Source organism: Trachemys scripta, chromosome 10 (genome assembly GCF_013100865.1).
Source record: "Trachemys scripta elegans isolate TJP31775 chromosome 10, CAS_Tse_1.0, whole genome shotgun sequence".
In the NCBI taxonomy this organism is placed as follows: Eukaryota; Metazoa; Chordata; order Testudines; family Emydidae; genus Trachemys; species Trachemys scripta.
In genome coordinates, this window is record NC_048307.1 from 65913668 (window position 1) to 65938893 (window position 25226).

Sequence of the window (25226 nt, forward strand, 5' to 3'; positions counted from 1 at the left end):
GCAGGATTTACTGCATTCTGCCTTCCTTCCTGAGAATTACTAAAGGCCCAACAGACATACCTAGGTTCTGGAAGCTCTGTGGGTTAGGAAAAGCCACTCTTTAAGCAGTGTTGGCCTCCAGTTAATGCTTCCTTTCTCTTTTAGAGGAGGGCTCAATTGTTCCCTCCCACAGGTTGGGGAACAATTGTAGGGGAAATGGCAGGGGAGAGAGCCTATGACAGAAGGGCTCAGCACCCCACATTGCTATGGGAAGGTGACCCCTAAAGAAGGAATGTATCCCTAGGGAAGACACTGGATCTGTAGATATGGAGCCTGGGGTTGCTGAGTAGTATATTTATTAGCTGGACACACATGTATAATTTGCTGTGAAGTATAACAAATTAATTTGATTTTAAGTGCAGCCTCCATCCTACAAACATCTACTACCTGGCAGTGCTTCCTACTCTGAGTAGTTCCAAACATTTATTTTTAGTGGGATTTTTTAAATGTAAAGAACATGTCACTTACCATAGTATTATACAGAAACATGGTGTGTAATAAGAACAATGCACCTGCGAGTGTTATCTGAAGATATTTTTCAAAGAACGTGAAAAAGGACTTTGCCTGCTATAAGGACCAACTCCAATTTATATTCACATTTAACTGTATCTCCAAATACTCAGTGTAGACTGAGTAGATTAAAATGTTTATTGGTTAAAAAAAGAAAATTCTATCAGTGAAGGAAACTTGCATGTCAGGATTCAGCCCCATGTTATTTACAAGAATTAATTTTTGTTTCATATACTTTCCTTTGCATTTTATACAAATCACACTGGACACTATAGAACAAGAGTTGTTCTTTGCATGCTATGTAACTAATCTTTCAAATGGTTTTAGATAAAATGTATTGAAATGACTGAGAAGGGTGGTCAAGTGGACAGGGCACTGGACTGGGACACAATTGCTGGGCACAGCCATATGCTTGCTATGTCATCTTGAGCAAATCTTTAATCTACCCTGTCTCTCAGTTCTCCACCTGTAAAATGGGGGTAATACTGTCCTATCTTGCAGGGATGTTGTGAAAGTAAAATCCATTAACAACTGTGAGATGCTCAGACAATATGGTGATAAAGGCCATATGAGGACCTACCCTAACCTGTGAGACTAGCTTTCTGCAAAATTTAATTGTTTTAAATTAAGTCTTAATTTGCTAGCAGCTCACATACAAACCCAACCATTCGAACTCAAACCTGTGTTTTGGCTTTACTATAAATGATAAGCCATGTAATTGATTTGTGTAATTTTTAATGGGGAAAAAATTTCATTTGAACAGACAAGATGTAATCTGAAACACCAACTACAGGATTTCAAATGACAAAAAGTTAAGTAAAAAGGCACAGCTGTGATTTATTTAAAGTGATTTGGAAAACTTCTCCTTGGTACACTGAGTACTATTAGAATTTCTTTATGAAATCTGTACTTATGTCTCATTTACTTTAGATAGTTATTTGACTTAGTGCAGCTGTGCTTACCTGATAGGAATGAGGGAGAATATAGCAAATCATTTTTTTCCTAATCCTTTGCAGTCTCCTGTCTGAATGCTCTATCTGCTCAGGTTAGGCACAGAGTACTATTTTTACCAATCTTCTAAAGTCTTCTAAAATCTTCTAAAAAACAGGCAACTGTAAGAGCCATATCATTTTTTGTTCTGTTGAAGAGCACAATTAGCTTTTCAATCTCTAGATAATATCGATGCTTTGCTTAATACATTTTTTGTATGTAATTCAGGCATCTGTTAAAGGTAACAAAGAGTATTCATATCAATAGAGAGAAAAGAACATATAAGAATGCACCTTTAATTTCTTACTCCCCAGACTAGGGATTTAATTTTGATTTCCTTCAGTTAACCTACATTTGACAATCTCAATGTAATACTTAGCATTAGCTTATTGTTTCAATAAGACTCTGGATAGAGAATTGCATTCCAGAGTATCTGATATATGATAAAATACTATATTATACACACAAAAATAAACTTTTTTCCTATAGCCTTTAAAACTTCCAGCAGTTCAGCAAGAGGCCTTGTTACTCAAGTCCGTGAGGTTAAATTTTAGATAGTACAGTTTCAGATCTTTTTCTTTCAACTCTGTCATTCACAAGCTGTCCTACAACATTTGATTTACTAGCTGGTATCTCACTCCCCTGCCTCTCCTCTCACAGACAGTGACACAGCATTTGCTATTTGTTACTCTCCTTTGTGTTTGAAGAGAGTTTAAATTGTTTCACTTTTATTCTTAAATGTCTTCAGGTTTTTATTGCTTTAAGAATATATTCATCCTGTGAGAAGCGTGCCTGGCATTGCCCCTTTGTATAATTTAAACCATGCATCTGTCTTGAATGGAGTGAGTGGAAGTGTGGACAAAGTGACCACACAGGAAGGTTTCCACATCCCTTCCCTGTGGGGCTGCTGGAGAGGTTCTGTACTGGCATTAAACAGGCTGCCACAGAGAGAGCCGTTGCAGTGGACTCATTGGAGGACACTACAGATCCATAGTTAAATAGATCCAGTGGCCCAGAACTCCTGAAGAGGAGAAGTTTGCTATGCTCTGTCAGGGCTTGAATAGTGGCTGTGAAGGGACTGCACAGACTCCATCTCTCTTATCACTGCACAAAGCCCTATTCTATACCCATACTGCAGAAATCTCAGCATCACTCCCAAATGTTGGTATTCTACTTACATAATGTATTACAGTTAAATTCAGAACCAAGTCAGAACATAAATCTAGTTTAACAAGGCACAAACTTAAAGTCAGCTATGGTGGTCTGAATTCCCCCCAAGCCATTTCCTACCAAACATTTATTTGAAATACCGAGATCAAAATGAGGACCTGATACTCAGAAGTGCAGACCCCCTACCACCATTGACTACCACTGGAATTGCAAGATCCCTGTACCTCTCAAAATAAAGCCTTGAAATCAGCAAGACTGCTAGATATCAGTTCTTAAATCTCTATAATATCTGTACATAAATATGATAAGAAATAAACCAAAAGCATGCACCAAGGTTAAGATTTAATCTCCAAAACGTTCTCAGTATCTGAGGTGAAGAATACTCACTTACCTACTTTTCTAAAAAACAAAAGGTAATGAAAACACATCAAGAAACAAACTGTACAATTTCTGAACTGCACTGTTTATTTTGCTGCTTGAAACCTAAGTGACAGTATGCCACTATAATTACGGGGTTTCCTCTAAACCTTTACTACGCTGCAGGTACAGAAATATACGGACACATTTTTGGAGAATTGACATTTTGAAAAATGCAGCAAACATTTCAATTAATACATGAGAAAAGGAAGTGTTCAAAAGGGTATGCATTTCAAGTTATTGCAGGTTATTTCTGTGAGAGAATTTCTGCAGGTAAAACATGTTTAAATTTAACCAACAGTAACGTGTCAGTGTATTTAAAATCATGACAAAAAAATCTTCTCTCTGGTCATTAGTTGCCCTTGACAAATTACTATCATGTTGTATGTTTAGGGCGAGATGTCAATACAGCATAAATCCCGTGGCATTTTGGTTTTCTTCTGGAGATTAAAGCTGTTTTTCTTGGGATAAATGCAGCAGCAAAACACAAACCAGCTGATCAAAAAAGCACTTCTGCCATAACTCCAATAATTTCAGGGCACATCAACCGACAGTAGTTTTGCCATTCCCAGTTCTTTTAAGGTTTACATCACTGCACTGTTGCCTTAAGTACGTTTTGAAAAAGCTTGTTTTCTGTTAAGCCAGCTTGCTGACTACAGCCTGGTTGAGAGAATTTAGTTGGTTGGTCCATTTATCTAATGCAGTATATCGTGCACCACCCCTCTTCTGATGATCCAGTTCAAGGAGCTGGTTGACTTGATCAATTCGGCCATGAATAGTGCTAGAAAGATACAAAAAACTTTAATTAGATACATCTGTAATGCACATTAAAAATCTGAAACAACAGTGATTCACTCAAAACACACACTCAACTAATGCAAAACAGACATTAGGATTTATTTAAGAGCTTGACTGGCCTAGGAATTTAACATCTGCACAATGTATTGCCCGGTGGGAAATTATTATGATGAGAGGTTAAACTGCAGACCCACTTCCCCGCCAAACACTTACAGATAGAGACACTAGGACTAATGTGTATGCAGTGCATTTGGCTCAGAGGTGCTTGTAGGAATTTAAGGTCACCTGATATATAAACATCACTTTAGAGAACACCTGATCTTTGTTTTACAGTGAATTCACTGACTCCAATAAGGTTTCTCAAATATAGGAATTAAAGAAAGATTTTTTTAAAAAATTCAGAAAACAGGGAAACATTTCTTCTCTTTTTAACAGTAAAACTTCTTATAACTCAGCAAACTAAAAGAATAAATCAATACAAAAAAATTCTCCAGTTGTTTTATAAACTATGGCTGAGATATACAAATTAGCTAGGAGGTTTAGACACCATTCCCTTATAATTAAAAGGCTTTGAAAATCTCAGCCTTTACATATTTATAGATCTAAACACCAGTTGGTAATATATAACTTACATAATTTGGCATAGTGATTCAATTATATGCCATTATAAAATGCAAAAGTAATGTAAAATCATACCATTCAAACTACTTAAAACTCTTCTGAATTCACATCTTCTAATGTGACTCACGTTACTAACCCAGCCAGCTCTAAAGGACTTGGCTTACACATTATCTTATATAATTGTAGATTCAAATGGCATTTTCAGGGGAAACAAACACACACACACACACACACACACACACTATTTGCTGTTTTTTCTACACTACACTTTTAAGATATTCAATAAATCAGAAATAGGAGGAAAGTACATACTTATCCAATATGCACTGCACAAGCAAGCTCTCCACGTCAGCTACATCTATGTTTAATTCCTAAGACAGAAAACTCATGTTATGTTGCCATCGTACTATTTTGCAACCAACATTTAATCTTTTTTATTTTAATTTTCACATGTAAGTACTGAGTTCAGTTTCTTAATGTTAGACTATAGTACCAAGTCAATAATAATCAGAGAGAATAGGAAAAGAACAACCAAGATATACACTGTCAACAAGAAAAAAATCAGCAGCATCTCAGAAGAGCTCAAGATGCCACCCCTAAATTTCAGTGAGCAGCTCCCGCAGAGAACTCTTTCATTGATTGCAGTCATAAAGGAACAGATCAGAAGATTATAGGAGATCTAATACAATGGTGGCCAAACATACTCACCCTCCGTGCCTCATATGGCAATCTTCAGAAGTTCGAGAGCTGGGGCGCACCTGCCAAGGCTCAGGGCTTCATCGCCACTCCTGCTGAAGCCCCGAGCCTTGGCAGGCACACCCTACGAGACTGAAACCCTGAGACCCTCCACTGGGCAGAAGCTGAGGCAACACTTGGGGGGAGTCATGTGCTCCCCCCCAGATTTTTGCTAGGGTCTGCTGTCCCTGCACGGGGCCCCCTCGCTGCGCAGCAGCTGCTGGAGTCGGCAAGCTGGGAGTCGCGGCTGTGGGGAGAGGCAGCGGTAAACACCTGGAAGCTGCAGTGTGGGGCCGCTGAGGGTAAGGGGTGGGGGGCATGCCTGAGGAGGCGTGACTCAAGTGTTGAGGGGAACGAACCTTTAAATTTGTATCCCCCCATTTTCAGATGGCACCAGTTGTCTTTGGCAGAAGCCCCTAGCCCCACCACACCACTGCAGGGTGGAAGCTCTGAGCTCCGCCCCCTCCCCCCCCAGTCTGATAGGCAGAGAATGCGGGATGGGGGAGGGAGGGGGCTGTAAGCCACACTTTAACTGTAAAAGAGCCGCATACAGCTTGTGAGCCACAGTTTGGCCAGCCCTGGCCTAACAGTTGGAATGGAAGGGGTATGCATTCATAGGCGCTGACTCCGTGGGTGCTCTGGGGCTGGAACACCCACAGAAAAAAAAAAAAAATAGTGGGTGCAGCTGTTTGGAGGTGCCGCCAAACAGCTGACTGGCGGCTGGGGGAGAGGCTTGGGGAGGGCAGAGAGCAGCGAGCAGGCAGGGATCTGGGGGAGGGTGGAGAGCCGGGGCGGGGCCTGGAAAAGGAGGCAGAGCAGGGGCAGGACGAGGGTAGGGCCTCAGGGGAGGGATGGAATGGGGGGTCTCAGGGTAGAGTGGTGGTGGATCACCCCGGGGAAAAGAAAAACTCAGCGCCTCTGCATGTGCTCACTAGCAGTGCTTCAGAAGGCCAAATATGTAAGAAGTGGCGAAGCTCCTGGCCTATCTTGTGCTGCAAATCTGATGAATTCTGTGCAAATGTAGGGTGACCAGATGTCCCGATTTTATAGGCTTTTTATTTGAGGCTTTTTCTTATATAGAAGCCTATTACCCCCCACCCCCGTCCCGATTTTTCACACTTGCTGTCTGGTCACCCTAGTGCAAATGGCATCTTTAAAAAAAAAAAAAAAATTTAAATAATTACTTACAGTAATCTGTGTAAAGACAATTTTATCAACCTTAGATTTTGTGCTTATATTATAAAACCTATGCTTAACTCTTCCTTAGTACCTCATACATTTTAGCATGCCATCAATTTAATCAAACATTAACTAAGGTCATAAAGGTACATTTCCCTCTCACAATTGATGGAAATTTACTTCAATTTTATTATGTAGGAGGTCAGACTAGATAATCATAATAGTCCCTTCTGGCTTTTTAATTTATGAATTTGTTATTCCACCTCTTGTCAGACTTACAACTCTGCCATCACTGACTTTTAATGATATCTGCTAGACAAGAAGGGTTTAAAACAACTGAAATTTCATCAGAGTTTGTGCATGCTAGTTCATATTTATTATAGTTGCCTAAGAGGAATTATGCACTTTCAAGTATTTTTTACACTTCCCTCTAAGCAAGTGCATCTCTATGCTGCAAAATTGGCAGCTAACCATCTTAAACATTTACCATCGCATTAATAAGAATTATTCAGATTACATGTAAATGTACAGTTCCACACTGCAAAACTGTCAGCATTTATTAACTGCATTTTGGGGGCCATGTTATATTTTCAGATGTTCCATTTAGGGAAGTGCTGTATTTGTTTGACAGCTATGCTGATTCATAATTGTCGTTAATTTAAGCAAATACAAATCTCCTCTGATAAGTACCTTAGAAATAAAAGGAATATGTATTCTTGTATAAGGCTTAATTAATTTTATAAGCACTTGTGTTCTGATGTTTCGCAAAAGCTCTGTAAGAGAAGAAAAACAAATAAGTAACTATTGTAAGAACAATGGTTACATATTCAAATGAGCAAGTGTGCAATATAATTCCATATTTATATCTATATCTTAACTGCTATGATCCTATGCGGTAATAAAGTATTCCCACATTATAAAAATAAGCCAACTTTCTTCATTGGTTGTTTCACAATATGTAGCTCAGCCTGGGTATTAGCAGGAGTACTGGATAATGTTGAAACTTGTTTAAGCTTGAAAATACATTTTTCAAAATAGTTTGTAACTATTTTAAAATTATTCTAAGAAAATGGATAAATGGTACACAATATTGCACAGTATCTTTACCATCTCAGCTTCCTATAGAAATACCTGTCTTTCACCAAAATGTGAAAAGTTTAAGGCACTAACCCTGCAAATATGCATATGCTTGATTTTAAGCACAGGAGTAACCCCACTGAAGTCTGTTTGCAGAATCAGAGTTTAATAGCCTAACAAGACAAGAAGTTGAGGCAGAGTTGCAATGTAAAGAGTCTGTGCAGCAGCTAAGAATGTTTTTCACTTTCTTATTAGATAAACTGCAAGTTTAATAAATTAAAAATATGCATGAACTGTTAATAAAAATGTATGAAAGTTCACAAAAGAAGTTTGCTATTCACTAATATTTTTTAAGCCTGTTCGGTTTTCCTTCACTCAGCCAGCTGACTGTTTTACTGCTGTTTTCGTATGCTTATCAAATCTCTCACATGAAAACCCAAACTTAACACTATATAGGAATATACTACAATACTTTTTATTTTAATTAGTGACAATTAATGTCATAATGGGCCAGATCCTCCAATGCAGTGTAGTCACATTTCACTGCACTATTAATCACATTTGGCTAAAAAGCCGTATTAATTGGTCCAGGAAGGATCACCTCCGCCTAAGGATGATCCTTCAGTGATAAAGAGCGGATAGAGGTTTGAACCCCACATACTCTCCATTTTCATTGCTACACCAGAAGCAGGGAGTATGGCTGGAGAAAAAAGGGGGGGTGGCTGATGGGTCCCTATACTATGCACTCAAAATACAACACAGGGTGGATGACTTGTACAGAGCACCACTAGGGAGCACAAAGATTGAGTTTTAAGATACCATCACATTCTGCATAGTTTGGCTGCATCATAGGATCTGACCCAATAACTTCCATGTAATTATATATCTTTTACGAATAACAGTTTTAGTCATATTCAGATTGCCCTCATAAGCTGTTAAGCACACATGCTTTTCCTCAATAGGAGCCGCATCCAAAGCTGACTGAAGTCAGCTGTAATTTTTCCATTACTTCAAATAGATGAGGCTCTAGGTTTGCTGCTGTTTTTATTCATAAATCTGGTTGCAAGTGTGCTCCTTTTACCAAAAGCAACTATTGTTTTGGTAATTTTCAGAGTTATATAGCAAAGCATCTCATTAACCCTGACTTCCAAGGATAGAGTTTTTAAACACTAACTGTATTGTTCACAGCAATAACATCTTATAAGGAACAATTATTTTTTATTATTCTCCCAATGCAGAAGAAATATATCTTAATAAGTAAGGGAAAAAACAGAATTACAACTAGGACAGACTGACAGTATCCTGAATGATTTTCACTGAATGAAGCTAAACTTTGAATTAAGTTTAACATCTTTGGGGTCCACTGTATTAAAAATGCAATTGTTTGTGTTCCTGTGGAACTGAGTGTATCTATCTTCTATAGGAGACTGACTAATGCAACCTCTGGATGGCATTAGGAACTTCAAAGGACTTTTTGGACCACTACCTGTGAAGTGGATGCAAATGACTCACTTTGAATCCTCCTTTTTCAAGGTACCCTCAAGGTAGGAAAGCCCACGGTCAACATGCTCCTAGAAACTCCAGGTCAAAGACCCCTGAACTGTATAAACGGTGGACTAAACATCTTATGAGTGTGCTAATTCAAAGTTTAAGCTATAATGAATTGTAACCACAAACTGAATCCCCTTAGGTGGGGGGAGAAGGAGATGAAGGATGATTCCTGCCAGAATCAATGTTAGAGTAACATCTAGTAGGCTTATTAGCATGAGTGTAGGTTCTTTATTGTTTTTAATATGCTTTCTCTGTATTGCTTTTTATGGTAATAAAAAAATAGGTGTGCACACAAAGAACTGTGTGGTACTGTAGCAATTACACCTGTTAACCATGTCTGAAGAGAAAGCAAGCACGTGCTTTTGGGCAACTTGCCCATGCTGGGAAGAACATAGTGAAGGCAGGGAACCGTGCACCCTGGAAATACCCTGGTCTGCAGGGAGAGAGACATGGGTCTCCATCCAGAAAGGCAAAAACTAGAAAGCTGGAAGCCTGAAGCTGGTGCCCACTCAGGGGAAACACAGGTGCAGTTGCCCTGAACTGTGACAACAACTTCCTGTACCCATACCTTCAATGTGCTCCCTTATGAAGGGATCGTCCATGATGTTGCTGTGATTTGTTTTCAGAATCTTCTCAAATTCAGTGATGTCATTATTCTGATAGGCACTTCAACGAGAGAGGAGAGTGAATTACAGTTTTGTCAAGTAAAAAAAAGTCTCAGATCAGGATAAGATTTCCAGTTTCCACATACTAAAAAGTATATTAAATATTGGTAGCAAAGAATTACAGTCACAATCTTTCTGATAGTTAGAAATTGAGGATGCTTAAGATAAAAGGGTGTTGAAAACATGCATCTTAAGATAACACTGTAGCTCCTTCATTTCTTCTACTGCATATTTTGTTAGTATTCACAGAAGTTTAATATGAATGTTCTGCCCTTTTGTAACTATGAATTGGTCTTGAACTATTTGTATTTTAAAAAGTTATCCTATTAAAAACACTAAAAATATAGTCACTCAAAGTTACTCAATTGTTTTGTTATGTTAATATGGATGTGTCCTGATGCACCTTAATGGAACCTCATGTGTTTAAATGCAAAGAGGCATCAGCAATGTATTGTCCAGTATATGCATTCAATTGCTGTTAATTGTGTTTGTGAATGTGTGTGTTTTAGTAATGACTTTCTCCTTCATAGTGTGGATATTCTTTCTGACTGAACCTACAGCAAAGTAATCTTTGTGCTTATACACATCAAACTCTGACAAAATAATTATGATGCTATAACCTCAGCATTAGACTTCATTGTGGATCAACTCTGAGGAGACGATAAGCAGTGCAGAAGCATATGTTTGTAGTAGTTGATAAACCTGATATGAAACATCTCATAATTAAATGGCATTTAAATTACGTATAAAATTTCAAAGGGTACCCCACAAAGTTGTTTTACAATGTACAAAATGTGCAAGTTCCCCAGAAAATCGAAATGCAAATTTAGTTTCTAATTATAGTAGAAATTAAGAATAGCATTGTAACTTTAAAAAAATTGATGTTATCTGCTGCAGCTTTGTAATTTGTGCTATATTTTTTACTTGCTTTCATATTTTTGAGAGAAAAATATACTCAGATGTAAAGATAAAGAATATAAATTAGGTAGTATGACTGAAAGCAGGCTTGCTAAAGCCCATGGGAGTTCCTTCTGTCTCAAATTTACATGAAAGCATGAAGCTAAAGTAGAAAGGACGTATATGGAATTGAAATTCTCTGAAGTAATCCCTCCACAGATTGCCAAATCCTTTATTTATCATTAGGTCAATAATGCATATGACTCTTTGACTTCAGAAAGAGTGTTGTTTTTGAGCAGTTGATAGCAAACAGGTTTCAGAGTAACAGCCGTGTTAGTCTGTATCCGCAAAAAGAAGAACAGGAGTACTTGTGGCACCTTAGAGACTAACAAATATGTTAGTATATTATGTAGTATGTTAGACTAACGTATATATGTTCCATTCCATATGCATCCGAAGAAGTGGGCTGTAGTCCACGAAAGCTTATGCTCTAATAAATTTGTTAGTCTCTAAGGTGCCACAAGTACTCCTGTTCTTCTGATAGCAAACAGTAGTTGTAGCTGAACAATGTTTGGCCCACAGTGTTAACTATATATTTCAGTATTTGGACAGAGGAATTCCCCATCTTTTGACTGCAAAAGAACTGAACACAAATTGCTTCTTATTTATCAAGAGAGAAGCTGCTTATAGTGGACAGGACCTGATTGGTTTCACAGCAAAGCATGAAAAAACTGTCGCAATACAATCTACATAAGTTGATGGTCTTGATTCCTAGGGCCTAAACACTGCTGACCACATTCTCTGTAAAAAGCCATGTAGTACTTTGGATCTTCTTCATATGCTTAGGGACACACATGCCCGCAGGATTTGAGACTTGAAAGCTCTATTCCAAAAACCCTGCCATAAAACTCCTTTGGCACACAGGCCTTGATGTGCGAAAATACTCCACATCAGTGCCTCCAAATTATCCTACTAATATAACATATCATATCAACTTTCAAGGAAAGCTTAACGGGCCTGATTTTCAGAAGTCCCGGGCATTCCCAGCTGCCAATGGATTTGCAGGTGGTCAGCAACTCTGAAACAATCAGACTCTAAATGACCAAATTTGAATTTGCATAGTTATCATTGGCCATCCTGGAAACTCTGAATGCCTTGAAACTCACTGACAAATGCAGTTGTAAACATTTTTAAGTACCCTCTATTCCAGGACTAGTAATATCTTGGCTTCCATTATCATGCAGTATACTGAACTTCTACTACAAAAAAAAAAAAAAAAAGAGCACTCATGTTATTTCCTAAAGAGAAAAAAACCCATGTGAATGTTCTTTTTAATATTATGGTGAACTATAAGAGAGAAGGATCAGCTCATGGAAAGAAAAGAATAAAATTTGCAGCCTTTATATACAATAAATACAATGAAATATAATCATAATAATTATAACAATTATAAAGATAATTCTTGCTTCTGAATACAACGTTCAATCAAATTTTCACTAGATAATCACAGTAAATAAGCTGATAGTTGGAGACAATTTAGCCATAAAATCAGCAAACAAATGTGATCTCTCGGATGTTCAAACCTCAAAGAACATCTTTTTAGTCAGTTCCCCAGTCTTGCAAATAAAATCTCATGATTCAGAATTAGGATATTTGGAAGACACTTGCCTTTACGGAAAAACACTAACATTAATGACACCAGATAGGAATTCAGCCTGATATACTGTTTTAGATGTAAAACAAAAAAGTATATGTTCTTAGTGTGGTCTTTTTAAACTGGTACTGTAGAGAATTTTATATAGATCAGTGATACTCAGACCTCAGTGGTTCAGGAGCCAAGTTAGCAATCAGCATTACCCAACAGAGCCACAGTAGTGTGAATTCATTGTTTCATTTACTATTAGTACTATATATTCATATTTAAACAGCACATCAGGGGAAATATTTAGTTTTATATATATTATACATATACATACACACAAACTCTCACACCAAAATAACTGACCAAGTATTATTATTTTATCAGCAATAATTGGTTAATAACATAGTGAAAGCATCCTGATTAAATCACACAGTGTTTTAATATCATGTGCTGCAAAGCACTGCGGGAGACACATTAAAGAGTTACTGGCGGCTCATGAGCCTCAGTCTGAGTATTACTGATATAGATCACACTAAACAGGAAGCTTCTGAACAACAGAAACATTGAAAATCCAAAACCGAAATGCTGGTTTGATACCTATGAAAAAGTCTGCTTGTATTATTTTCAAACAAAACAAAACAAAAATATCTGTTTCATGGTTAGTAACTTTGCCCTTCAGGAAAAATAAAATATCTTACCTTACTAAATTTGTCATTGCTAGAATCTCGGGATCATTTTTGTATGGTTTAGCCTACACAGAACAGAAACCATAATAAGTCCATTTAGGTAGCAAAAAAAGTTATTTATGCCAATTTCCCTATTAAACGGGAAAAGCAGCAGCTAAGCCGACTTGTGCACATTTATAAGTATACCTCCTGAGAGTCAAATGGATTTATTCCGGACTTCATCAGCATGTTTGCTAGGACCAAATATTTTAAGCAAGTGGTTCTTCTAGGACTCCCTGATTCATCATAATTCTTGAATGCTTCAAAAAAGTCAGTGTGTGCCTTTTCAAATTCTCCTTCCCTTAAGTGCATTTTGCCTCCACATTCTGAAAAGAAAACAATGATGAAAGAAGCTGTGTGCTTGCAGCCATTTATCAGAACGATTCTACTAAATGTACCATGCTATGTCTAAACTGATTCCTGAATATATTTTCAGGGTTTTTTTTTTAATTCATTAAAATTGCTGAGAAAAAGCATTAGCACATCAATATAAGGCAGCTGCTTTTTTTTTTTGGTTTTCCAATTCAAATATTATTAAAAATAACCACTCCTAAGATCACTCAGTGACTAGAAAGAAAAGTGTATCTTTGCAACCTTTCTGTTAAAAAGTTGCAATTAATACATTTACTCAGTTGGAATTTATCCCAGACAAACTTCAAAGAGAATACATAGCAACATTATCTATTTATGGGAGCTATCCAACATATTTTTAGAAAAACTATTTAGAAAGCCAAATGAGAAATATTATTTTCCTTTTACTGCTTTAATTGGCAGGTTTCCTGTCAGCAGAGGAGACAAGTGATAGCCATATCCTGGTGAAAGGTGCTTTCAGACATGGTACGTGCCCTCACAATTCATTCAACCATTACTGGCCATTAAATAGGTACTTCCAGTGAATCCTAATGCTTTTTTATTTGCCAATGCAATTCAACGAGATCAGATATTTGGAACGTTTTCTGTAATGTATTTTCAGTTGAAACAACATAAAAAAGTAAGATATTTTTTAATGTAAGTGACACTGGTCTGAACAAAGGAATTTTAAAGTAGTAATATAAAAATAACTTGCCTCTGATGACCCCCATGATCAGTGGATGAGGAATGGCAGACTTGATGTGCAATGACTGTTCATATAGTGCTTTAAGTTTTTTGTTATTTTTCTGTGCTGTATACATTTGAATTTCCAATGCATAGATTTCCAATAGCTGGGTGCCCTTTTTTAAATCATCTTCTCCATCATCAGTCTAGGAAAGAGTGATAATGAATACTGTGAATCTTGAAATAATGCTGAGGTCACCATTCTAGTAATATAAAAGTGTGTTACTAAATATTTTCAGAAATCTCCTGCCAAAAATAAGGAAGTTTCCAAATACCATATTTTTAATACAACCAGTGAAATTAAAACATTATGTTCAAGGAAGCTAGCGTGGACCAAGTTCTGAAGTTTTTCACTTGGGTAAAAATACTGACTTTACTATGAATTTTGCTTGAGTAAGGATTTTAAGAGTTGACCTTCTGTACATTTCATATCTTAAGAATTTCTTTCAGTATGCAAAAGATAAAGCCACATAACCACTGCAATAGAGCAGTGATGTATTCATGACCATACTATTGCTAATAATGGGCCAGATTCCCAGGTGTACATCATCTTTGTTCAGCATAAAGATGGAGAGGATAGGCAAAGCTGGAGGCTGATTTGGCCAATGCACGTGGCTTAATATATTTTTTCCACAATGAAGTAAAGGCCATAGTTTTCTCCTATGGTTAAGCTTCATTTAGAATTTTTGCTTCTCTGTTGGTTTAAATACAGTTTTTTCCCCCCAAATAGTTTGTATTAATTTTAATAATACATTAGAAGGAATAATAATTCACAAATGCTTCTCATTCCTGCACCCAAGTGAAATGTAAGATTAAGGCAGTTACTGTCTGCTGGTTATGAAAATTCATCTTTTTACCAGAAATTAACTATTCTATCATTTTTATTTCAAGTTACAAAACAGATAAGGAATTAAAACAAGCATTAGATTTAATTTCTATTACAAAGTATAATGATATGCCATTCTCATAGCCTGAAAACTGGATGTGAAATTAGTACTAAATACAAAGTTACAGTGAATGATTTTACATGTAGTTTTGGGGTAGTAAAGTTTTTTTTTTTTTTAAATATCTACTCTACTGTACCTGGCATGACTGATGCAACTGGCGCAAAATCTTCTGTAATTTTCCATATTCTTCTCGTTCTAAATATAATTTGCCAAGCTGTGATTAAAGAATTAAAGCCATTAGGACAATTAGGATTTTGGAATTTATAAAATTTAGACTTGCAATTTAAGGAAGTTATAGCAAGCAAAAAATAAAACTAAATGTTATTTATATATTTTACCTTTGTGTTTGTCTTAAACCACAATCTATCATTCTTAGCATCTTTCAGAGCTTCAAGTGTTGTTTCATAAAATTCCTGAAGCAAATCCATCTGGCATAAAAAATCAGAATTCTATAATTGTAAACAGCAAATTTGTACCTGTTAATATAGTCAGTTTGAAAGAACTAAAAGCGCATGTTTGAACTTCAACACAAATAAGATACTGAAATCTGCATCTTATTGAACTATTACTTATAAATAGCAGAAATTGCAACTAAAATGACAAAACTTAAGCATAATAAATAATCAACAGTATTATCATAAAATAGAAGATTTCACTGACGTTTGGAACTGACAAAAGCATTTAGAAGCACCTGGATGTAAGCTTTTAATTCAAAATAAGTTGCACAAGGTTTTAAAATCTGCAATTTATCATATTAGTGAAGAACCAAAGCTACTTATCCATCTTAAGCAGATAATAAAATCATTGTTATGTAAGAATCTAAGAAAAATACTAACAGAAAGCTAGCATTACTGTTACTGGAAACTGAAAAAAGAGAGACCAACAAGGGTAAAAGGATAGGAGGGGAAGTGGTCCATAAAAGATATTTTCTCCCTCCTATCCAAATACTGCATGAAAGAAGAAGAAAAAATGTCTGACTGTTCTGCTCAGAGCAGACCAGAAGATGTTCCTGTATGGAAACAAACGGTAACACCCAAAATTGCATAGTGCTTAATAGCATTTTCTTAAAAATTAGATAATCTAGAAAGTTGAGAGAGAAACTTTCTATACATTTAATGGCCAGATTATCTACTGGGTGCAGTTGGGAAGGGGCCCAGTGGCTTTTAGGTTGCAGGTATGAGTCCCTGATTCTCTCCATTCCTAGCTCTTGGCACAACTTAGAACAGATACTCTAAACTGCCAACTAGGTATGCTCCTAAGGCTACCCATCCTTGGAACTGCCAGAGTATATCACACACTTCAGTCACTTCACCTGTCCCTCCCCATGTGTTGCAGGAGGGGAGGAAGGCCTAGAAGTCAACTCTGTGTGCTGGCAATTCCCCAGCTAGGAGCTTAGGGGAGCTTTCTTCTTTCTTTATGCTGCTCCAGTAGCACAAAGAGAGTAGAGCTTGGCCATGGATCTGGTACTATGTACCTAGTCTGCTCACTTTACTAGTCTGAAAGATAGGCACATTTCTTACCGTATCTAAATGCAAAATTAATGAGTATACAGAGTTATTTTAATTACAAATTACATATGAGAACCTATTGATGGTGGTAGCCACTTCGCTGAAAAACAAGTCCCTTGTGACATTTAGCTGTATAGAAATCCCAGGTAAGAAATACTAAGTAGTTTCTAGACTGTTTTAATCTTGTGTAGATGACAAAGTTAAAGACAAGTTATTTTTAACACACGATCAATAAATTGTGGGGAACAATATTTAGCATACTGTAACAAATGTAATATTATAATTTTTCTCCAATTATACCAAGAATCAGGTTTTCAAAAGGCAAAAAGTCCATGCAAAAAATGGATAGGTGGAAGAGGAATGATAATCTAACCTGTTTGGAAGTGGAGATATAATCAAGAATAGAATTGATGGATTTTTCAGAGTAATTCCTTGTAACTGCACTCCGTATGTAGGTCAACAGCTGTTTATATCTGTTCATCATTTCAGGAAAGTTAGTCTGTGAGGAAAAACATATATAATTCATAATCATGAAAAACTGTATACTGAACATTGCCATTAGATACAAACATCTGTAAATATGCACAGAAAACCCAAAGACGTTACAGTAGAGAGACTACGCAGTGATGCACATCTGTGATTGCTCTAAGTTTTCTGTCACCTATTTAGGATGACCACATTGCTCATAAGTGGCAGAGTCAAAAGTGAGTTAAATGGATCTTCACAGAACAGAAATTTAAACAGAGAAGTCTATTTGAGAATTAGCATGGCCATTTTATTTGGTGTGAAAACATATTTCCTACCAACACATTATAGTGAACAATGTTGTGACATTCTATACCTTGGGGGAGCATCCTGGAACCCCCATATTCCTCATTTTATATAATCGTGATCTTACATATAAAGCATGCCTTGTAAGGTATCGGGGAAAGGTTATGACCTGCTGAAAGTAATTTCTCTATCCTTATATGTATATCATTAATGCATATGAAGTTATGACAATTGTGTTGTATGGTGGTCACTAAAACTTGCTGTAAGTTGGGGAATAAGCCAGACATTAGCTCCCCAGAGGCAACAGCAAGGAAAGTAGCCAATACCTGGTAGGGTATCAATCAATCCATCAACAACCATTGTCCAGCAAGGGAGCTACAATGCAATGACTCACTTGCATGAGGCCACACCAGGGGAATTGCTCAACCTTGCTTGGAGACTCAGCAATGCCCCCAGACATGCCTGGACTTGTGTTTTCCAAGCACGTGGACTGAGGGTATAAAACAGAGAGTGGACACATACTGGGCCCTTCTCCTGCCCCCACCTACGCTGCAAGCAACTAAGACACTGAGAAGACAAGACTCCAACAGAGGAGATTGGCCCAGATTTCAAGGGTGAAATCTGTATACTAAGGACTGCAATATCCAGTGTGGTGAGAAAAACTGCTTAATCTAGTTGTTGCCCTGTCTAATAGGGTTGAGAGTTTAGACTGCATGATTATATTTTATTTCTTTTGGTAACTAACTCTGACTTTTCGCCTATCACTTAAAATCTACCTTTTATAGTCAATAAACTTAACTGTTTATCTTTACCAGTGAGTTTTTATGAAGTGTGTGGCAAATCTCAGGTGTTGCAAAGGCTGGTGTACAACCACTTTCCATTGCTGAAGTGGTGAACCAATTAATAAATCTGCACTGCCCATCTTGAGTAATACAAGACGGTATATTCCTGAGGTACAGTGCTGGGAGCTGGGGGTTTTTGGCTCTGGTGCCATTCTCTCTGTGCTTCATGAGTGGCTCTGGGAGCATTCATGCAATCTAGCTGGGTGTGTGGGGCTCCACATACTGTTGTGCTGAGTGATCACAGCGCCTGGAGGGGCTTGCTGCTGGTCACTAGCAAGGCATTATGAGAGACAGAACAGGCTGGAAAGAGTTAAGGGGGCACAGTGGTCCCAGTTCCAGGCTGCACCCCAGGGGGATCTCGTCACAGATGTCTCACGTTAGCCACCTGTAATTCATATAGAAAACTGAACTTTATAAGACACTCTAAAAATTCTCTGTTTGCTGAGATTGATATGTAAAATATAATCAGCCCATTTTATTTTTTACACAAATTTTCAAAATTACAAGGTGGCACTCTGTATCTCAAAGCATCACCCTGGAAACCCCATATCCACCCCTCTCGTATAATTATATTTCATACAAAGCATGCCATGTAAGATATCATATGAAAGGTCATGGTAAGCTGAAACCAATTGTTCTGCCAAAATATGTATATTGTTAGTGTGCTATTATTGAAATATGTTGTGAGTAGGGCTGTCAAGTGATTAAAAAAATGAATCACAATTAATCGTACTGTTAAACAATAATAGAATACAATTTATTTAAATATTTGTGGAGGTTTTCTACATTTTCAAATACCGTACATACTCGTCCATTGGCTGGGAATGGTGAACCGTGGCCACAGGAAGCTGAGGGGCTCGATGTCTGCAGACGCTCCAAGAAAACAAAACATCCCGACCCGCCAGCAGCTTACCCTGATGGGCCGGGAGCCAAAGTTTTCCAACCCCTGAAATATAGGGTCAACTTATGAAAGGGTTATACAGTTTTTGCTATTTTTACCTACCCATTTGGGGGGGGGGGGGTCAGCTTATAAACTAACGGGCTAATGAACGAGTATATACGGTATATTGATTTCAATTACAACACTGAATACAAAGTCTACAGTGCTCACTTTATATTTATTTTTGATTACAAATATTTGCACTGTAAAAATTACAAACAAAATAGTATTTTTCAATTCCCCTAATACAAGTACTGTTGTGCAATCTCTATGATAAAAGATGAACTTACAAATGTAGAATTATGTACAAAAATATAACGTTATTCAAAAATAAAACAATGTAAAACTTTAGAGCCTACAAGTCCATTCAGTCCTAACTTCTTGTTCAGCCAGTCACTCAGACAAACAAGCTCGTTTAGGTTTGCAGGAGATAATGCTGCCCGCTTCTTGTTTACGTCACCTGAAAGTGAGAACAGGCGTTCTCATGGCACTATTGTAGCTGGCAAGATATTTACGTGCCAGACGAACTAAAGATTCATATGTCCCTTCATGCTTCAACCACCATTCCTGAGGACACTCGTCCATGCTGACGACGGGTTCTACTCGATAACAATCCACAGCAGTGCGGATCGAAGCATGTTCATTTTCATCATCTGAGTCAGATGCCACCAGCAGAAGGTTGATTTTCTTTTTTGGTGGTTCGGGTTCTGTAGTTTCCGCATCAGAGTGCTGCTCTTTTAAGACTTCTGAAAGCATGCTTCACACCTCATCCCGCTCAGATTTTGGAAGGCACTTCAGATTCTTAAGCCTTGGGTTGAGTGCTGTAGCAATCTTTAGAAATCTCACATTAGTATCTTCTTTGTATTTTGTCAAATCTGCAGTGAAAATGTTCTTAAAATGAACAACATGTACTGGGTCATCATCCGAGACCTATAACATGAAATATATGGCAGAATGCGGGTAAAACAGAGCAGGGAGATATACAATTCTCCCCCAAGGAGTTCAGTCACAAATTTAATTAATGCATTTTTTTTTAATGACCATCATCAGCATGAAAGCATGTCCTCTGGAATGGCGGCCCAAACATGAAGGGGTATATGAATGTTTCACATATCTGGCACGTAAATACTTTGCAATGCTGGCTACAAAAGTGCCATGCGAACGAATGCCTGTTCTCAATTTCAGGTGACACTGTAAATAAGAAGCAGGCAGCATTATCTCCTGTAAATGTAAACAAACTTGTTTGTCTTAGCGATTGGCTGAAGAAGAAGTAGGACTGAGCTGACTTGTAGGCTCTAAAGTTTTACATTGTTTTGTTTTTGAATGCAGTTACGTAACAAACCAACAAAAATCTACATTTGTAAGTTGCACTTTCATGATAAAGAAATTGCACTACAGTACTTGTATGAGGTGAATTGAAAAATACTTTTTTTTGTCATTTTTACAGTACAAATATTTGTAATCAAAAATAATATAAGGTGTTGTAACTGAAATTAATGTAGAAAACATCCAAAAATATTTAATAAATTTCAATTGGTATTCTATTGTTTAACAGTGCGATTAAGACTGCCATTAACTGTGATTAATTTTTTTTTTAGTTAATCGCATGAGTTAAATGAGTTAACTGCAATTTATCTACAGCCCTAGTTGTGAGTTGCCCACTGCTAGTTTTCCAGTGACAAAAAAGGAGGAGATGCACTAACAGGAGGGTGTTAAATGACCATTAATCAGCAGGGATAAGGCATTTACAATGCTGCAAGAGGGCTGCACAAGCATCTCATAATGGGGGATTGCTCAACTCTGTCACTCAGCATGTTAATCATGACCATATAAATTCCCTGCGGCAACTATAATGATTGCTTATGTGGACATTATTAGAGAATTATTTTATATGTTTTCGCTTTCTTTCAAATGTAATTTTGGAGATAAAAATAAGGACAACAATTTAAAAACTATGAATCAATTCACTATTAATGCAATTTAGCATTTCCTGAAATGATAGCTGCAACTCCTACCAATTTGAAGTTTATTTTAATCATCTGTTTCAGTGCTTTGAATCCCCATTCTCCTTTTTCACCTTCAAGCTCCAAAACCTGAAATAGAAAAAGAATTCTTCATCAATAACCCGATGCTTATAAAGCTTACATGCAAGGGATTTTTTTTAAAAAAGAGCCAGTGTCTTTTTAAAAAGAAATTAAGGAAGGTATAAAAAGAGGCCTGAAAGTTTTTTCCTGCTTGTTTTCTACCTGATAATCCCTGATTATGTTAGGGGACTTGCTGGGGATCTCAGACTGTTGTTAATTCACACACCTTAACTGATGGGGCAGAGTGATGGATTTTTATCAAAGACTTAACTACTCCAAAATGAAGTTAAACAGAAATGTAAGAAAATAGAGCTTTTTAAAAAATCTGATTAAAAATCCCTTCCTCTCTCAATTGCACAACATTTCACTCTTGATTTTGTGATGTAATCATTCCATTAGTTCTTCAGTCATCTTAGATTTCAGAGTAGCAGCCGTGTTAGTCTGTATCCGCAAAAAGAACAGGAGTACTTGTGGCACCTTAGAGACTAACAAATTTATTAGAGCATAAGCTTTCGTGGATTACAGCCCACTTCTTCGGATGCATATTAGTCATCTTAGAGTCTTCCAGTTTAGACAAGAGCTGAATATTTAGTGTAACAAAAAAGGAGTATCCCCCTCCTTCCCCCCCCCCACCCCAATTAAAAAAACCCACCAACAAAGCAGATCTCTTTAGAGGCTTTCTTTATACACCATAAAGAAGCCCAACAGGCCTAATGTTTTTCCCTTTACTGATCATCTTTAACATACCACTTTCTGGTGACAGCATGCATATATTAAGAATTTATAATTCATGTGAATGACAACACTTCTACAGGTATTTTGTCAGTTGGCATTTATACACTTGAAACCTTTTACTCAGGATTTACTCAGCCTCCCAATCTTAAGCAAATACTCACCAGCAACCGCACACCATACAACAAAAACACTAACCCAGGAACCTATCCTTGCAACAAAGCCCGATGCCAGCTCTGTCCACATATCTATTCAAGTGATATCATCAAAGGACCTAATCACATCAGCCACACAATTAGGGGCTCGTTCACCTGCACATCTACCAACGTGATATATGCCATCATGTGCCAGCAATGCCCCTCTGCCATGTACATTGGCCAAACTGGACCGTCTCTACGCAAAAGAATAAATGGACACAAATCTGACATCAGGAATCATAACATTCAAAAACCAGTGGGAGAACACTTCAACCTCTCTAATCACTCAGTGACAGACTTGAAAGTGTCAGTTTTGCAACAAAAAAACTTCAAAAACAGACTCCAAAGAGAGACTGCTGAACTCGAATTAGTATGCAAATTAGACACAATTAACTTAGGTCTAAACAGAGACTGGGAATGGTTGGGTCATTACACTAATTGAACAGGAGTACTTGTGGCACCTTAGAGACTAATAAATTTATTAGAGCATAAGCTTTTCCCCCCATGTTAAGTTCTCCTCACACCTTCTATGGGTCATCTCGATTATCACTTCAAAGTTTTTTCTTCTGCTGCTGCTAATAGCTCATCTCAATTGATTGGCCTCTTACAATTGGTATGCGTACTTCCACCTTTTCATGTTCTCTGTATGTATAAATATCTTCTGTCTGTGTGTTCCACTCTATGCATCTGAAGAAGTGGGCTGTAGCCCATGAAAGCTTATGCTGAAATAAATTTGTTAGTCTCTAAGGTGCCACAAGTACTCCTGTTCTTTTTGCGGATACAGACTAACACGGCTGCTACTCTGAAACCTTTACGCAGGATTGTAACCAATGGTAATGCATTACGTAAGAGTAAAGAAAATGGTTTTTCAATTAAGAAAAGACAATTGGATATGGTCTCTACAGCTGACAAACAAGCTAATTGAATAAAAATGTATTTAAAATTAGCAGTTTTGCAAGGATTAATTTGCAAGGATTTGCAAAATTTCAAAATATCAGTTGTGCCACTGAACAATGAATATATTTTCTCGGTATGGTATTTATAAGTTTGTAAACAATGTGGGAGTCAAGAAGTCTGATAAAAACTTATTACCATCGGTACTAGTAAGTTACACTACTACAAAAAGTTTCTCTCAAAATTCCTGGAAACAACCTCATGTGGTAATATCAGTGGGAATTATTAATGCATCTTCAATATCAATACACCAATAACTTGCGTCCAAGTAAATATTTTCATAGTAGATCAAATGTAATTGTGGGTTATAGCATCAACATAAACAAATAAAAGGGAGACCATAAAATTAAAAACCTTCTGAAAACTGCTCAATGCTGCTTTGGGATCATCCTCCTTTAATGCTTTGGAATTGTAGTACTGATTTTCCAGATCCACATTTGGCTCAGAGTTACTATCTTCAGAGTATTCCTACAGTTTAGGAAAAAAAAGGAAAAACAAAATGTTATCACTGAAAACTGATATTTTCAATACACTTTCACCAAACTTAGATCTCTTAATGCACTGAAACATAAAAACAATCTTGGTTGATATGAAACCTGTCATCTCACTAGAGCATCACTAGAATTCAGCCACCTCTGGGCTGAAGGGAATCAACTTATTAGTACACTGATTTGTGGTGGGATGGGGATGGGGGTGAGACAGAGAGGAAGGGAGAGGATGTGGTTAGAAACTCTGGCTAAGGCAAACTGCAATTCTTCTAAAAGGTGCTATAAGATTCTTATTGTCCATGCACAAGACACTGCATGAGTTGCTGTCCACGGAGAGAGTAGAATGATTCAGCAATGGAAGATACAAGAGATCTACGCAAAGGAAACATTCCTATCCTTTCTACATCATGAAAATTCACACCAACACATGGAGAAAAACATTCGGCATGATGATGACCCCTGCTGTTTCTTTGCTGAGAAGCAGAAAATAATTGGGAGTGTGCAAGAGTTGCAGAAAGGAGGAAGTGAAGGAGTCCAGATGCCGAACAATTTAATCTAAGGAATCACCCATAATGTGCACTGGCAGACACAGAATTTTCTATTTGCTTACTTTTTACACGCTATTCAGTTTTTACTGATGACAATATGCTAAGCAGTTTTACCTTCAGCTTCTTATGCACTAACACAATGCTCATGACAGTTACAAAATCAAACAAAAACACGGACTTAAAATATTATGCAAACATTTAATTTTATTTTAAAATTGGAATCCAACCTCTCCCAACACAGAGGTTAAATGCTGAGGATAAACTGCTTGACACTGTCTGTTTAAACCCTAATGACAGTCACCGGTACATTGCAGTGAGATGAACAATTCGTTTTTTAAATCCATTTTATTTTATTTGCAAAAATGTTGGACTTCTCTTCCCACACTGTAACTGCCTCAATCCCTTCCCCCATGTTAATTATTTTGTTCACTACCATGTTACCGGTGTTAATGAAGTCCTTCAAAAGAAAGGAGGAGGGAAACAAGGAAAAAAACAGGCAAAAGACAGAAGCTTAATATTTCTATATTCAGCTCTCTTTCCTAGAAACTCCAACTCTTTCAATGCCTGCCTTTTTTAAAAAAAAACTGAGACTTCAGAACACTTACAATAAAGTTTTTAAATAGGGAAAGCAGCCACAGGTAAGTTACTAAAACTTACAGCCAGCCCAACTGTTATTAAATGTTTATATATAGCACTGAATAAACCCTTAAATCCAGTTCATTTCTAATAAAAATATTTTTTTCTCCTAATGGGGCCATTGAAATGGATCACAGGGAAGTGTTCGATGTTACCACAGCTAGGTTTGTTTTTCTTCTCACTCAGTGAATTTTATTGCTTTCGGAGTACTATTAGTTTGACAGCACTGGAAAATGAACTGCTCTATTTCTAGATCAAATATAAGGTGTTGCTGTCAACCCAGAAAGCCCTAAATGGCTGGAAGTTCCTGCTTGAGGAACCGCCTCTCTCCTCATGCCATACAGCCACAGTGGAGGCACTTGACCTAGATCCCTCTCAATGCAAAAGAGAAGAACCTCATGGCAGAGCATTCCCTTTGAGAGGCCCTCTGCGCCAGAACAAGCTCCGCCTGCCCCAGTCTGTAGTAGT

General features: G+C 37.3%; 1 protein-coding gene across 1 annotated transcript; it reads right to left on the reverse strand.

Annotated features, from left to right (window-relative positions):
* Window positions 1-1267: 1267 nt before the first annotated feature.
* Window positions 1268-24269, reverse strand: COPS2 (COP9 signalosome subunit 2). Its single transcript, XM_034784892.1, has 13 exons — window positions 24237-24269; window positions 23441-23554; window positions 21135-21212; window positions 16940-17065; window positions 15397-15486; window positions 15195-15272; window positions 14083-14257; window positions 13164-13342; window positions 12990-13042; window positions 9656-9753; window positions 7150-7232; window positions 4858-4916; window positions 1268-3907 (listed from the first exon to the last, which is right to left on the reverse strand). The coding sequence occupies exons 1-13, from the start codon at window positions 24267-24269 to the stop codon at window positions 3763-3765; spliced, it is 1311 nt and encodes a 436-aa protein (XP_034640783.1). The 3' UTR covers window positions 1268-3762.
* Between the last annotated feature and the right edge of the window lie 957 nt (window positions 24270-25226).